The 15,889-nt window shown below is 29.3% G+C and overlaps 1 protein-coding gene and 2 long non-coding RNA genes across 3 annotated transcripts; 2 read left to right on the top strand and 1 right to left on the bottom strand.

Moving 5' to 3' along the window:
- The first annotated feature begins 366 nt into the window (after positions 1-366).
- LOC126887215 (uncharacterized) lies at positions 367-5,933 on the top strand. The gene is made up of 2 exons (XR_007698987.1): positions 367-647; positions 4,544-5,933. It is a non-coding gene; the product is annotated as an uncharacterized LOC126887215 (long non-coding RNA).
- A 1,112-nt stretch (positions 5,934-7,045) lies between these two features.
- LOC126887216 (uncharacterized) lies at positions 7,046-11,197 on the bottom strand. Its single transcript, XR_007698988.1, has 4 exons — positions 10,929-11,197; positions 10,659-10,819; positions 10,304-10,537; positions 7,046-7,526 (listed from the first exon to the last, which is right to left on the bottom strand). It is a non-coding gene; the product is annotated as an uncharacterized LOC126887216 (long non-coding RNA).
- An 83-nt stretch (positions 11,198-11,280) lies between these two features.
- Positions 11,281-12,076, top strand: LOC114336132 (putative uncharacterized protein DDB_G0287113). Its single transcript, XM_028286459.2, has one exon. The coding sequence runs from the start codon at positions 11,387-11,389 to the stop codon at positions 12,011-12,013; it is 627 nt and encodes a 208-aa protein (XP_028142260.1). The 5' UTR covers positions 11,281-11,386; the 3' UTR covers positions 12,014-12,076.
- The last annotated feature ends 3,813 nt before the right edge of the window (positions 12,077-15,889 follow it).

Here is a 15,889-nt window from a genome sequence, read left to right as displayed (position 1 = left end):
TATGCGACGAACACGTCTACATTAGCACAATTTACCTCGAGCACGCAAATATTAGCGACGAACAGCTAAAGCGCGCCACGCACGGCGAGCTAAGCTATAATATATATTACAGATTTATTCGCGCTGCATATCCCGAACGTATCCTGATTTTTCCCAGGATATAAGTTTTGTTGGTGGAGACATTGACCCAAATTTACTATGTATGTCTTTGTACTCACTAATAATGCTCAAAAAATTACGGGATCTGGATTGTAATGCATTTTTTTTATAATTCTCATATCATAGTTGCGCGTGAAGTTAGGCGTATTGATGACAGTTGATTTTCAGTTCACCAACGGCAGGCGAGTCTTCGCGAATATCCTCGAATATGCCTACCCGAGCGATATGGGAGCGATATATTTTTGCAAATATTTTGACGCGATGGCAGCGCCATGTGGTAGAATGAAGAAATATTAATGAAAGCAGTCGTGTTGACGGATGTCATTGTCATTTCATCCAAGAATGCAAGGAAAAAAAATTTTAATTTCAATTTCAATGTATAATTTTTATTTTCGCCTAATTTTTCAGGGATCAAAAGACGCAAACAAAACATCTTTATACGTATATTCAAAGAATAATTTGTATTAAGCAAACCTTAGTCAATACAGGTAATAGTGACAAATTAAAATGTGTTCCTCCTTATGATTTTTAAGATCATAAGATTAAACACCAAAAATTATGAATTTTCAGAAAAATGTAACATTTTGTTAATTATTTCTATATTACGTGATTATTTACTTTATTTATGGTACAAGAATTTTTAACCATTATTTTAATGAGTAAGATATTAAATAAAGCACATCATGTTTTCAAAAATGTTTATGCCTACAAAATTTTCAAATTTTTTCTAGCCTTCAAGTTTAATAATTTGTATCACAACTTACGCTGTAAATAAAGGGATGTAACAATTTATGATCTAGTCCATTAATTAACTACATTTATTTAATTACTAAAAATATGTAGGTAAAAAAGTATCATCTTCCTCCATAATTACTGTTTTTAAATAACTTTCTATGTTGTTCTGGATATTATTAAAATGAATTATAATGATATCATCAGCAAATAATTTTATCTTACTTCTAAATGTAGTAGCGATAATGAATTTATGCAAATAAAAAATAGTACAATAAGAACTGATCCCTCAGGTATTTGCATTGGGGTTTATAAATTTTACTTGAATAATTTTCTCTGTCATATCATACAGGGTGTCCAGAAAAGATTGGTCGGTCATAAATTATACCACACATTCCGGGGTCAAAAATAGTTTGATTGCACCTAACTTACCTTAGTACCTAAAAATGCGCTCATAAAAAAAATTTACAGCCCTTTGAAGTTACAAAATGAAAATCGATTTTTTTCAATATATCGAAAATTATTAGAGATTTTTTATTGAAAATGGACATGGGGCATTCTTATGGCAGGAACATCTTAAAATAAAATTATATAGGTAGTGAAATTTGTCCACCCCATAAACATTTTATGGGGGTTTTGTTCCCTTAAGCTCCCCCCAAACTTTTGTGTATGTTCCATTTAATTCATTATTGTGGTACCATTAGTTAAACAATGTTTCTAAAACTTTTTTGCCTCTTAGTATTTTTTACATAAGCCAGTTTTTATCGGGATGCAGCTTCTTTTTTAAGATGTTTACATAAAAATTTTATGGGCGTTTTATTCCATTAATCCCCCAAATCTTTGTGTACATTCCAATTATACTATTATTTTGGTACCATTAAATAAACACAGTATTACAACTGTTTTGCCTCTTAGTCTTTTTTTGATAAGTCACCTTTTATCAAGATGTAACTTTTTTTTCAAAATATACCAAATGATCTAAATTATAAATAAATTTTCAGATTATTAACAGCTCTCTATAATCGTACCTAATCATATACAAATATGTGGCAGATTCAACAAATATTCAAAATATCTCGATAAACACTAGCTTATCAAAAAAAAATACTAGGAAGCAAAAAAGTTTTAAAAATATTGTGTTTACCTAATAGTGCAACAATAATAATTTAATTGGAACGTACACAAAAGTTTGGGGGGTTTAAGGGAACAAAACCCCCATATTTTTATGGGGTGCACAAATTTCACTTTAATGTTTTTAAGATGTTGCCGCTATAAGAATGCCACATGTCCATTTTCAATAAAGAATCTCCTGAGCTTTCGATATATGAAAAAAAAATTGATTTTCAGTTTGTAACTTCAAAGGGCTGTAACTTTTTTTGTGTGCACTATTGTATATAGATAAGTGAGGTTTAATCAACCTATTTTTGACCCCAGAATCTGTGGTATAATTTATGACCAATCTTTTCGGGACACCCTGTATAATTTTGAAAAATGCCAGTAATTTCCTTATTTCAAAGCTACTTTGTTGACTTTTATTGATTAAGGTAATTCGATAAGTTGACTTTCCTTTTATTGTTTTTGTCAATCGATCAAACAGTTTATCCCTAGTAAATTTCATTAGATCATCTGTCGTTTTATCCAGTCTTTTTACCTTCTTTCCTTCCAAATAAAAAATATGCTTAGGACTTTATGGAATGCTTCTAAATACATATTTGTATTTATTCCCAATCCATACCTATAATAATATGCCCATGATTTCACTCAATTAGCATAGTTATGTTGAAAATAAATAGTAAATTCTTTTGTAGTGCCATTGTTGTGAAGTTCATTTAGGGTATTTTCTAGAAGATTGCTAAATTCATTTTCACTGGTACTGTTCATTAGAAGTCTTAAACATTTATATACTTCAGCTTTAATATACTATACTTCAATGCCAGTCACTGATCTACGACAATGGTTTAAGAAAAAACAAATGGAGCAATGGCAACTGGAATATGATATCTCTCTTAAAGGTGTACGATTTCATGATATCCAACCAAAAATTTATAGAAAACCGTGGTTTAACGACATTACAAATCGGCACTTCATTAAAACCTTAAATAGAGCAAGGAACAAACATGGTTTATATCCAGTTCACAAAAATAAACTAGGGTTGGCCACTTCTAAAAACTGCACATGCGGGGAGTTGGGTACTTTAGAGCATGTGATTTTCGATTGCGCAAACTTCCAGATGCTGAATCAACAGTTATATAAGAATCTACAAACAGTAGGAGTTACTCTCCCCACCAATTTAAATTCCATTTTATGTACACGAAATATAAATTTGTATAAAACTGTTTATAACCACTTAAAAAATATGAAAATTGATATTTAAAAAAAATATATATATAAAAAAAAATTAAAAAAAAAATATATATATAAAAAAAAGAAAAAAAAAGAAAAAAAAAATAATAAAAAAAAATAAATAAATATTAAAAAACAAAAAAAAAAACAAAATAAAAAAAAAACAAAAAAAAAACAAAAAAAAAAACAAAAAAAAAAACAAAAAATCACAAAGAAGGCCTAAACCTCCGCGAGGATGAATCGGGTTTAGGTCTTAGCGCGAAAGAAAAAAAAAAAAAAAAGAAAAAAAAAAAAGTTAATATCAATTAGTGGTTTAGTATAAGTATTTAGTAATAGTGTTTTATTAGTATGTATTTTTAATGTAATGTATGTAATATATGTTTGTGATTATTAAAATATAATGTATGTCAGTTAAAATTAGGAAATTGTGTCTATGAAAATAAAAAAAAAAAAATTTGAGCTGGCCAATTGGTTCAAACCAAGGTCATAAATCTAAACACACACACAACTTATTGAGAGCCATTATTTACTGTTTTTAATTGTTTTTGCCAGTTTTGATCAACATGCCAAGCACAAAATAAGCAAGGTAGCGGTAAACCCATTACACTTACCCAAGCATTATAGAAAACAGCATCATCATCACACATAAATACTTTAGCAGTTATAGATCCAGTTTCAGTTTTAATAATTTAAAAGAAATGGGCCATAAAAAATTTATCCGTTTTATTTGAAATTAAGTATGGCACAGGAATACCTTCTCCATACTCATCAACAAGAGTACTTAATAGAAAATCATAACTGTTTGTGCTATGTGTGGAATCTATACAAATGAGGTTTCTACCAAATTTCTTTAATAATTCAATCTGATACTGGGTCATTAAGATCAGAACAATATCGTCTTTCTTATACATATTATTTTCTGCTACTTTCGATTGTAATTTGTAATAAATTACAGGTGATTCATCACCTTATTTATTACACATATTATTTATCCAAGGAATCACGCTAACAGCATCATTTTGATGTAAATACATAGATTTATGTGTACAAAACTCCTTTTCAATTCAAGTAGTTTCATTTCATTTTGCAGATCTTTTCGATTCAACAAATTAATTCGTTTAATTAGCAGTCATGATACTTAGTTATAAGTATTTTCAATGATAGTGTAGCCTACCAATTTATTAGAAACATTAATAACAACAGACACAGGTCTTTTTTTTAATGTGAGTTAACATAAACTATTTGCCATGGTCTTCAGGCCATAAATGTACATAATATTTTGTAGCAATGCAATTATTCTTACTTTAAGGTGATTCTGGATATGCTCTAAGTCAGTTGATGTTGACATCCATCCAAAATGCATTACCTGCTACTCTAGAAGAAATATTCATCACAGAAGAACTGAATCCCCTATAGAGAGATGCAATGGGATTTTAAAATGGAGGCATAGAATTTTACACTCCAACCATGGCTGAATAAAATAAATAATATTGCATGCACTGTGCTGCACAATTTGTGCATTGGTATGCATAATGTACCCCCTATTGGTTTAGGTGATGAAGAAAACAATCATATAGATATTGATTATGGAAATGTCAATGGAATAAATATAGAAGGTAGAATTCGTGATAGAGATCTGCTCACAGGAAGAAGACTCCAACAAATGCTAATTCAAATTAATTTTAGAAATTAATTCAATAAGTTTGGAAAAATGTATGTTCTGTGTTATTTGTACTTTATGTAAATATTGTTCTGAAGCTATTTTCTTGTGGCATTTTTATGATTAACTATTTAGATGGGAAATAAGCCACAATTAAATTGAAAAAAATAATTTTATTAACGTTTCGACGTCCAAATCGGGTGTCGTTGTCAAAATACAAAAGACTACTAAATTAAACAAAAATGTTGCTAAGTAAAAAATTCTTCTAATAATTTATTTAATCTGACTCATTTATATTGGCAATTCAGACATATATTATACATTTTAAAGTAGAAGACTTTAAAATGATATTGCCAATATTTATGAGTTGCGTTCCTGGGACGACTTAACTGAAAGATAGTTCATTCGATTACATGAAATCAACCTCAACTCAAGAATATCCATCACAAAAAAAATCATAGCATGTGATCTGTCTTTAAAAAGACAACCAAATGCAAAAAAAGTGATTTACTATGGATTCTCTAACGCGAGAATTTTACTGTCATCGTTGCATTTGGTTGTCTTTTTAAAGACAGATCACATGCTATGATTTTTTTTTTGTGACGGATATTCTTGAGTTGAGGTTGATTTCATGTAATCGAATGAACTATCTTTCAGTAAATTCGTCCCAGGAACGCAACTCATAAATATTGGCAATATCATTTTAAAGTCTTCTACTTTAAAATGTATAATATATGTCTGAATTGCCAATATAAATGAGTCAAATTAAATAAATTATTAGAAGAATTTTTTACTTAGCAACAACATTTTTGTTTAATTTAGTAGTATTTTGTATTTTGACAACGACATCTGAGTTGGGTGTCGAAACGTTAATAAAATTATTTATTTAATTGTGGCTTATTTCCTATCTAAATAGTTAATTATGTAAATATGTAGTGTGTTAGCTGTTGTTTTATGAACAACATAAAACATTATGTGAAATATTGACTGTATGTTATCCATGACACAGAACAAAAGTTAAAATGCATGTTTTTACATTTGTAGCCTTTTAATAACCTTATAATATAATAAAATAAATGCAAAGAAATTTATGTCTCAGTAAGTTGGAACCATGGACGTATAAATAAAGATATATCTTTATTTATACGTCCATGGTTGGAACCATATGAAAAACTTTTTTATTATCAATTTTAGGAACAAGTTATTCTTTATAAAAGCTTTGCATGATTTGAAACCTTTAAACAACCATCAAATATAAAAAATTTTCAGTTGTATACTAGGTTTGTCAAAAAATATGAATTTTATTAAAGAGTAAACTACCTTTCATTTTTCACAATATCCAAAATTATTATTAACCCTAGAACCACGAAGTGGGGTCACCTGTGACCACACCGCTCAAATTTTTTTGACATGCGAGTTACTCCGATGATACGTATGTTTTTATGAAAGTTCACATTTAGTCGTAAATGCAGCACATTTCTGATTTTTGACCCCACCTGAGGATAGAAAAGGCTGCTATATTTGTGTTTATTGTGCAGAACATCAATTTAGTATTTGTAAAGATTGTAAATAATATAAAAATAAACTATTCAACTTCTAACTTTGTTTATATCAATGATATCTTATAAAGTATATCGACGGCGGAAAGGCAGGACCTCATAACTGAAAATGAGTTTCTTCGCTTTTCGCTTTAGAATAAGTGTATGTGTAATAGGTGCTGATACACTTATTCTAAAGTGAAAACCGAAGTAACTCATTTTATACAAATTTTTCAGTTATGAGGTCCTGCCTTTCTGCCATCGATATGTCAAATATAAGTGCTTTTATATTTTGACTTACTCTGTATATTAGTATTGCTTATTGTTATGTAACAATACAATTTCTGATTAGAAATCGAATCCTTTATGTTTGCTAAATAAGTTTAAAAAATATTGAAATGTCGTTTATTTTTAAAAATATTTTTGGGGTCGCTGGTGACCCTACCTTGTGAAATTCAGTTCATTCAAAATAAGATAGGAGGTTTTCATACTAAAGCCATCGATACATAGGTTATTATAAAATGATGGTTTGTTTTAATAAAGCAAATAATTTGAAAGTGTCTGAATATAGTTTATTAAACACAATTATTACAAAATCAAATTTAAACCTTGCATGAATTTCTTTTTGTAAGACCACCTATATACAGCATCAATTTCATATTTGTTGGTAATGAGAAGATGAGGTGCATCAACATTCAATTGATGGGCAAATTATCATCAATTGCTAAGTTATGTAACACTGCACTAGCCCTTATAAATGGGACTATATCTCTAATATTTCTTAATGGATGGTGATACAGCTGCCTATAAATCTTTGTTTGAGAAATCCAAAACAATGCTCTATCCCATATGTATTTTTGAACAATAATTATAATTTCTTTACTGTCTTGTTAAATGACCCTTGTCTTTAACTGGAGTCAAAAAATGTTTAAACATGTGTATTCACTATCACCTAAAATATAGTATTCACCACATCTTTGTGGAAGAGCTGCAAACAAATTGGATCTCCTTAAAACTCTGCTATAGTGTACAGAACCTGGATATACAACAAATATATCCCTGATCATTTTCTCGTGACCATAAACCATTTGTGCCTGAAACAAAAATATGTGCCTATTGAGTGATATGAATATAAAAATTAACTGCATTCTCAAAATTGTGGGTCCAAGCACAGATCTTCTGTAAAGCTTATCAATATAGGTATATTAAATGCACTTTAAGCGCCAGACTCCACTTGTGATTTGTAGTTGTGCGATAGTTTTGTCCCAAAGAATGAACACATTGTTTCAAATACAAGTCAATCCATTTACGACTAAATAATCATGGATTGACTTGTATTTGAAACAATGTGTTCAATCTTCGCGACTGCAAATCGCAAGTGGAGTCCGGCGCTAACCCTTAACTACAGAGATCAGATATTTATTACCGGTGGGCATTCCTACAATGCAAATTTTGTGGTAACCTCACCACTTAAGTTCATGTGTCTCTGTACCTCTCGGGCAGTTTGTATATCAGTACTAGTCAAAGCGGGTAGTGTGTATTGTCAATATTTTTTTCTTTTGTAACCCACATAAAAATCTTAACCGGTAAAAATTACCAGAGGTCTGTTTTAAGTAAGTATTAATTAGTCTTACATGGGTGAAATGTGAAATGTTTATAATATTTTTTTGTGTTTTTATGGAAAAAGTGAAGAAATGGACTGTGGAAATCATCGGGGACCTTTAATGAAGATTAAATTTGGAGGAGGAAACTTTGCAAAAATGGAATTGCCATTTAATTTTGTCACAATTTAAACTCTTGCAGATTTTTTTTCATGGATGTATAAATTTTTGTAAATGCTATTTTCTGTTTCTTTGTAATTCTATGTTAGGTTTATTTGTTACAAAAATCAAAATTTTTGTTCATAGCATTTATGGCCGTTTGTTCCAATAGACCAAAAATGTTACCACAATTATCGTTTATTAGATTATTCTTTAAAAAACTTGTATTATATTATTAAAAATCACTCATTTCACCAGCTCTCCCATATCTAGAGACTCCAGAAAAATAATAATGCATAATTTTTATGTTTTCTTTTTATTAGCTTTACCTATATATCGACTCTATTTTATAATGACCGGTAAAAAATACTGGGGCTCTGTAACATTGTAATAATGGAATGTCTGTAATTAAGGGTTAAAATGTATTTGTTGGTGAGGAGGACAACTTATTGTATCTATCATTGTCTAATGAAAATTTCTGTTAAATTGTTTCATATTTATACACATTTAAAATAATATCCAATGTCTTTGGGTAATAGATAGTACAGATAGTTTAGAGAGGTTTGAAAACTATGAATGGATAACTGGCCCTATTTGTATACATAAACTAATTTTCAAATAAATTGCATGTCTAAGGCCCGGTTTTTCAGTGAGAGGTTAAAATGTTGGTTAGCTAACCTAGTTTAAATTTTAACCAATATTTTAACTGTCCTAGCATTTTTCAGTGCTTTAAAAATTTCAGTTAGCTAACCACTTTTTTTCTTATGTTGGCTGCAGTAATTGTACTTGCGCATGTGCAATTCGAGAAATAATGAGCAATTTGACAGAAAAAAAGAATGTGTGTGTACTTTGTACGCACCTAAGAAGTTATACTTATATATGATTTCAACGAAATAAATATACTTTCAACAGGTTATTTGTATTTAAAGATTAAACTAATTTTTACTTACTACTTTCCAAAAATTTTTATTAAAACAATACTAAAATAAAAAAAAAGTTAGATAACACAAGGATTTGAACCAGGGACCTCTCGATCTCCGGTCGAACGTGCTACCACTGAGCTAAATCCCTTTGCTTTGACAGGTTACAAGATTTCTCATACATACTGACAAAATACTTTAAAATTTAAAGGAAATATACTTACTATTATTATAAAATATTTTATTACTGAGGAAGACAAATCCAAAGACACAAAAATTATAATAAATAATACATTTACTAAAAACACTAATATATTCTTTTAATGACTTATTTGCGCTGATACATACCTACATAATTTGAAAGATTAGCAACGAACTACATACTGTCTGTCCTGCGCATGCACCAGGCAAGTATAAAATTTCACCCTCGATCGCAAAGAAGTATAACTTCAAAAGAATATATAAAAACAATTTCATAACCAAATTAAAAAAAATGTTTAATGGAATATCAAGTTCGGATTCTTTATTTAGTTCATAGCATCTACCTCGGTTTCATAACAGAAGAGACCATTTACATTTACTGGGACGATTTAGAATTTTTTTGCCGATTTCGTTTGTCAAAGACCAGAGTGATATCGCTATTGGAAATTAGTAGCCAGGAAATAAGTCGAACTGTGTAGTAAATAATTATTTTGCTGTATAGACATAATTATCTTTTAAAAATATTACTAGGAATCATGCATTAAATCCTGTTAAAGTATGTGTAAACATAGATACCTGTTACAGTTATAAAAACATATTTCCTTACAATTCCTTCCTATTATAATAACCATAATAATATATAATTTTCTTATAATAATAACAAGGAAGAATACTTCCCACGATAAAAACAAAATACATAACTATTCTCTTCAAAATAAACATTCCAAATTCGACTCTGATGCATTCACTGCACCCATGCACAAGCGTAACCACAAAATTCGGAGTTAAACCATCTAACGAGTATCGGTTAAAATCTTGGTTAATTTAAACGGGCTTAATCTCTAACCTAGTACTGAAAAACTGATTAACCATAAATATTTCGGTGACTGAAAAATAAATAGGTTAACCCATCACTGAAAAACCGGCCTTAACCCTGTTTAACTAGGTTAACTCTGTATATGTAATTACAAAAATATTACATATTTTTACCTGTATTGAATATTTTTGTTCCTATTTTAATATGAATCTGGATCTTCCTTTGGTTTATCGATTTTCACATAAGCCCCCTGGGAAATTGCAATAACGAAAATATCTTTAAATAGTCTGTTTTTCATTGTCATTTACTCATTTGGCCAACGAACGTATTCAGCAGATAAAAAAGTGATTCTCCTTACTATTTTGTGTAAACAACTTTTGGATGTGTTGAATGAACCTGTAACATCTCTAAAAGTAATTACCTCATTAGCATGAAAATGGTCAAACATTTTAACGGAGAAATCTTTTGCGAATCTCCTTTTTGATAATGAGAATATTTAGAGTGCCTAAATCTTTCTGATAAGCTTACCTACTACTTTTACTCTGATGATGCCAAAATGTTCCAGGACATACTTATCGCCATTGAACAAAGGCACAGTTTCCTCAAAATAATCTAAATTTTTTGGTACTCCCTAAGTGTCAATTCCTTCTAAATTCTCATCGCTGGATGGATGTAAAATGATCACTCATCTGTAAATAACAATAATTCATTAATAAATTAATACATACTGATAAAAATAATATGTGTACTGTTTTTAGTTCCATATTTATAATGTATTAAAATGTAATAAATACTTACTTTTTTATCTTATTTTTACCACTAAAAAAATGTAAGATTTAGTTATATTTATATAAAAATATGTATTATCACCTCTAAAAATAAATAAGTAATAAGTTAACCAAAAAGTTTTTGGCAAAAAAACAACAATCAAACCAAAAATCTGACAATTTACAGTCAGGAATTGTCAACTGTCTCTTGTCTCCACCAACAAAAGTCAAAGAGACATGCAGCGCGAATAAATCCGAAATCTGAAATATATATTATAGCTTAGCTCGCCGTGCGTGGCGCGCTTTTCGTCACAAATTTTTACCAGTGAGAACTTGGCTTAAGAGACAGTAGGTTGGTACACTTGGTTTTTGTTATTTTGACATACTTTCTTATGCTCTAACTTCATGTTATGTTATGATATCTTACCTAAAACTATCAACTTCAAAATTAAAAATATAAATGTATAAATCTAGGAAAGTGTTAATAAAATGGCAAGCAAACAATCTAGTTCAAGAAAACCAGAAGAACTAAAGAAAATGAGTTTAATTCAATTAAAAGAAATATTAAGTCGGGAAGAATCTCTGCTAAAAAATATATCCATAATATCCAAACTTCCAGATAGAGGTGAATCCATCAAAAAATTTCATGAACAAGTTAAATACGAAATAAAATCTAGGGAAGAAATGGCAGATATAGAGCTTTCTATTTCGACATTACAAATCTCTGAATCAGATAAACATGTTCAGAAACTGTGTGAGTTAGAAAAAACTCCTGAAAAAGAAAGATACAAACCATTTTCAACTTTAAACACAACCAAAGAAATTCATACTGATAGGAAGGTTTTTAAGACCATGGAAGATTGGAGTAAATGTAACAAACCAACAAAATTAATACCCTTAGCCGAATCGATGGAAATCCTTAAGCAACAAGACGAAAAAATTAAAGAGGAACAAATTAAGTTTAAACATAGACTTTTAGCAAGGCAGTTAGAAGAAGAGAATGCACAAGAGGAAGAGGATGAGGACAGTGAGAGTGAGGTGGATAAAGCTGAAAGTGAATCAGAAGATGAAGAGACTGTAGCTGATTTACATATTTTAAATACTGAACTTAACTGAATACAAACTTGAAAATTGTGATATAGTCTTAAGTTTTATAAATAAAAATATAACTTATCTGAACATGTTTTCCAATTGTTTTGTAAAGTAACTTAACATGTTCGGTGATCATAATGCATGTGTGTTGTCATGACGGTTTCATCGAGGGTACCGACAACTCACAAGTGACTTCAGTAGTACGCTGTTACTAAATGAAAGATCTAAGTACTTACGTGGTACCAACCAAGGGGCGCTTATTCAATGTGAGCACCGAACATGTTAAAAAATCCAATCATAACTTTAATTGGACTAATAGATCATTGTCTAAAGCCCGGTAATGATGTTTAAAAAATTATGGATAAATATTTTCCTTATTAGTTTTGTCTATATTGACTTATTTGAGATATGTTGGAGCTCTTCCAATTTTAGATTTTCTGAGATATGTTTAACAGTCTTCTTCCTAGTTAAATATATAAATATGGTAATTGTAGAAATAACAGGAACTTTTTACATCATTATCTTCCCACATATACATATTTTTATTTACATCTTTCAAGGGGGAGATTTTATAAAAATTCTAGGCATTTTATTTATAATTTGCTGATGATGTGATCTTGTGCAATTCTGATTCTTGCCTATTCTTGTTGGGATTTTTGAGAAAATAAAGCTAGGCAAGAATACCGAGAGCTAAAATTAATGTGATCACTGAAATCCAATAAACTATTATGCATCCAGTAAAATATCATACATTCGATGCATTCTTCATTATTCTCTTTGCGTTTTACAGACATCCTGATTAAAGGTCTTCTTTGGTCTACTACTTCGAAGCAAATGCAATTCAGCAATTCTTCACACTGCACTACATATTATCATTTGATGTTGATTATGACATAAGCATCTAACTCATGAGTTTATTTTGGATTATCAATTGTGCCCCAAAACTTTCCCCAACCGGTAGAAAACTATTATTTTTATTAAACATTGAAAATAGCATGCATCTTGTTTTAAATACACTTCTCTTTTTTCACAGCTTTCCTCCTACTTTCCTTGTTTTTTTATGCTAATTAGTATAGCTTCAGCGACCACTGTGTTACTTTTGTGATCTTTATCTCTTGGTTTATTATTTCTAGGTGCTTCATCCTTTATAGTCTTTTCTTTTTAATAAGGTCATGATCTGTGTTTTGCAGTAGAGTAGAATTCAAGTTCTCCTCTGAAATCTATATATATATTTCACCAAATATTCTGCTGAGTAATTTCCTCTCCCAAGTGTTGAAATTATTTTGATTTTGTGTCATTCAAGTTTTTTATTTACATATGAGTTGTTTTCCACTTATTCATACCTTTTACAGTTACAACTTTCCATGTTATCTTTTTAATTGCAAAAAAATAAAATATATTTATACAATCAAGAAAAATTTTAACATATGTCAAATATTGTTTTTTGTGAATTAGTCCAGTCGGGTTAGACGAATAACAGTCCTAACCTTGCATTAGGAGCTGCCCCAAATTTTATTTCTCTAATCTTTAGGGGGGGTCAATAGTAGTGTACATTAAAAATCTCGACTGAATTCCGCTGTTGCGCCAGCCGCCATCTTGATTTTAAACGGGAACAGTTTTAGCTCAATATCTCGCCATTTTCAACTTTTCGACAAAAAGTGTAGGAACTAAAATTGTTAAAAAACTTTTTTCTATAATTTCTTTTATTACAATTTTTTTTGCCCTCTTTATACTGTGGTAATACCACATTTGCAGAGCCCACATGAAGCAGGAGATTCCGACCCTTGCACGCCATGACAGAAATTTCTCATACATTGTGTCTGCATAACTTGGAACCATATGGGAAATTTTTTAATATCAATTTTACGAAAAAAAAGTTATTCTTTATAAAGTGCTCTGCATAGTCTAAAACCTAAGAAGCAATCATCAGATATCACATTTTATCAACAGTATACGAGGTATGTCAAAAAATATTAATTTTGCTCAAGAGTAAATCTTTATATTTCACAATATCGAGAATTGTCATTAAGAAAAGTTGTTTGTAATTAAAAATTATGTTATAATCTGCATTTACACTCTTCTCCGTTATGGCTCTGTTATTATTAATTTCATGAAAAAAAGTTATTCTTTATAAAACGTTCTGCATAGTCTAGCAACTAACATAAAATTATATGGTATTAAATTTTGTCAATTTTATACGAGGTATGTCAAAAAATATGAATTTCGCTGAAGAGTAAAGTACCTTTATTTTTCACATTATTGAAATTTGTTATTATAAAAAGTTGTTCAGAATTAAAAACTATGTTTCAATACGCAATTGCATCCTTCTAGTTGAAATATTGTGAACTATAAAAGTATTTTACTCTTGAGCGAAATTCATATTTTTGACATACCTCGTATAAAATTGAAAAAAATTGATATCTTATGATTGCATCTTAGTTTTTTGACTATTCAGACATTTTTATAAAGAATAACTTTTTTTCACAAAATTAATAATAACAAAATTATCTTAAATAAAAATAATGTTGAGTATACGTAATTTGAGAAAAATTTTCAATTTTTTTTTCAATTAGAAGAGTGTAAATGCATATTATAACATAATTTTTAATTAATTAATTATAAACAACTTTCCTTAATGACAATTTTTGATATTGTGAAATATAAAGGCACTTTACTCATCTAGAGCGAAATTTATATTTTTGGACATAGCTCGTATATTATTGATAAAATTTGATATCTGATGATTGCATCTTAGGTTTTAGACTATGCAGAGCACTTTATGAAGAATAACTTTTTTTCGTAAATTAATATATATTAAAAAAGTTTCCCATATGGTTCCAAGTTACGCACAGACACATTGTATATGCTACACAGAAGGTGACTCTATGGCCTATGAGCCGGGTTAATGGGAATGTATGATTCCATTCCCGAAGGCACCTATTATTCTGAAGTTATTTTCTTTGGCATCTTAATACAACTTACTTTTAAATTATTAAAATAATTTCCGAAGTGGAAATCGAAACAACAAGATAAACTTATTTTAAACTAAAATTGTGATTAATTTCCAGTAAAAATAGTAAACGGTCTACTTATATTTGAGGGTGTTAAAGCCAAATTGGTGTGTCATATTTGTGAAATGATGTAAGTCTTGCTTTAAAACCTTGATAAATAGACCTCTTTTCATCAGGAAAATCAGGAAAAGTGGTGTAAGGATTTACAATAATACCTACGGTAAAAACTTACACCACTTTTTCTTTGAAGAGGTCTATATAATATCAAGATTATAAAGCAAGGCTAACATCATTTCAAAAATATGGCTAACACCACTTTGGTTTTAACCCATTCATTTAATAAAACAATATAATACGATAATAAAAAACTTTAATGCATAATCAGATCAGATATTTCATTATAATATACAGTATGTCCCTGTATAAGTCGGAACCATATGAAAAACTTTTTTTATTGTTAATTTTTACGAAAAAGTTATTCTTCATGAAAAGTTTCTGCATGGTCTAAAACCCAAGATTCAACCATCAGATGTCAAATTTTATGAATATTATACGAGGTATGTCAAAAAATATGGATTTCGCGTAAGAGTAAGGTAGCTTTATTTTTCACAATATTGAAAATTGATATTATGAAAAGTTGTTTGGAATTAAAAATTATGTTATAATATGCAATTACATCTTACATCCTTCTAATTGATTTTTTTTTAAATTATGGATAACCAACATTATTGTCATCATTTATTTCAATTATGATAACTCTGTTATTATTAATTTTACTAAAAAAACTTATTCTTCATAAAAAGTTCTGAATGGTCTAACAGCTAAAATACAACCATCTTATATAAAATTTTATCAATTTTATACGAGGTATGTCAAAAAGATGAATTTC

Source organism: Diabrotica virgifera, chromosome 6 (assembly GCF_917563875.1).
Source record: "Diabrotica virgifera virgifera chromosome 6, PGI_DIABVI_V3a".
Classification (NCBI taxonomy): Eukaryota; Metazoa; Arthropoda; class Insecta; order Coleoptera; family Chrysomelidae; genus Diabrotica; species Diabrotica virgifera.
Note: the sequence above shows the minus strand (reverse complement) of the source record. Positions and strands in the feature narration are given on the sequence as shown.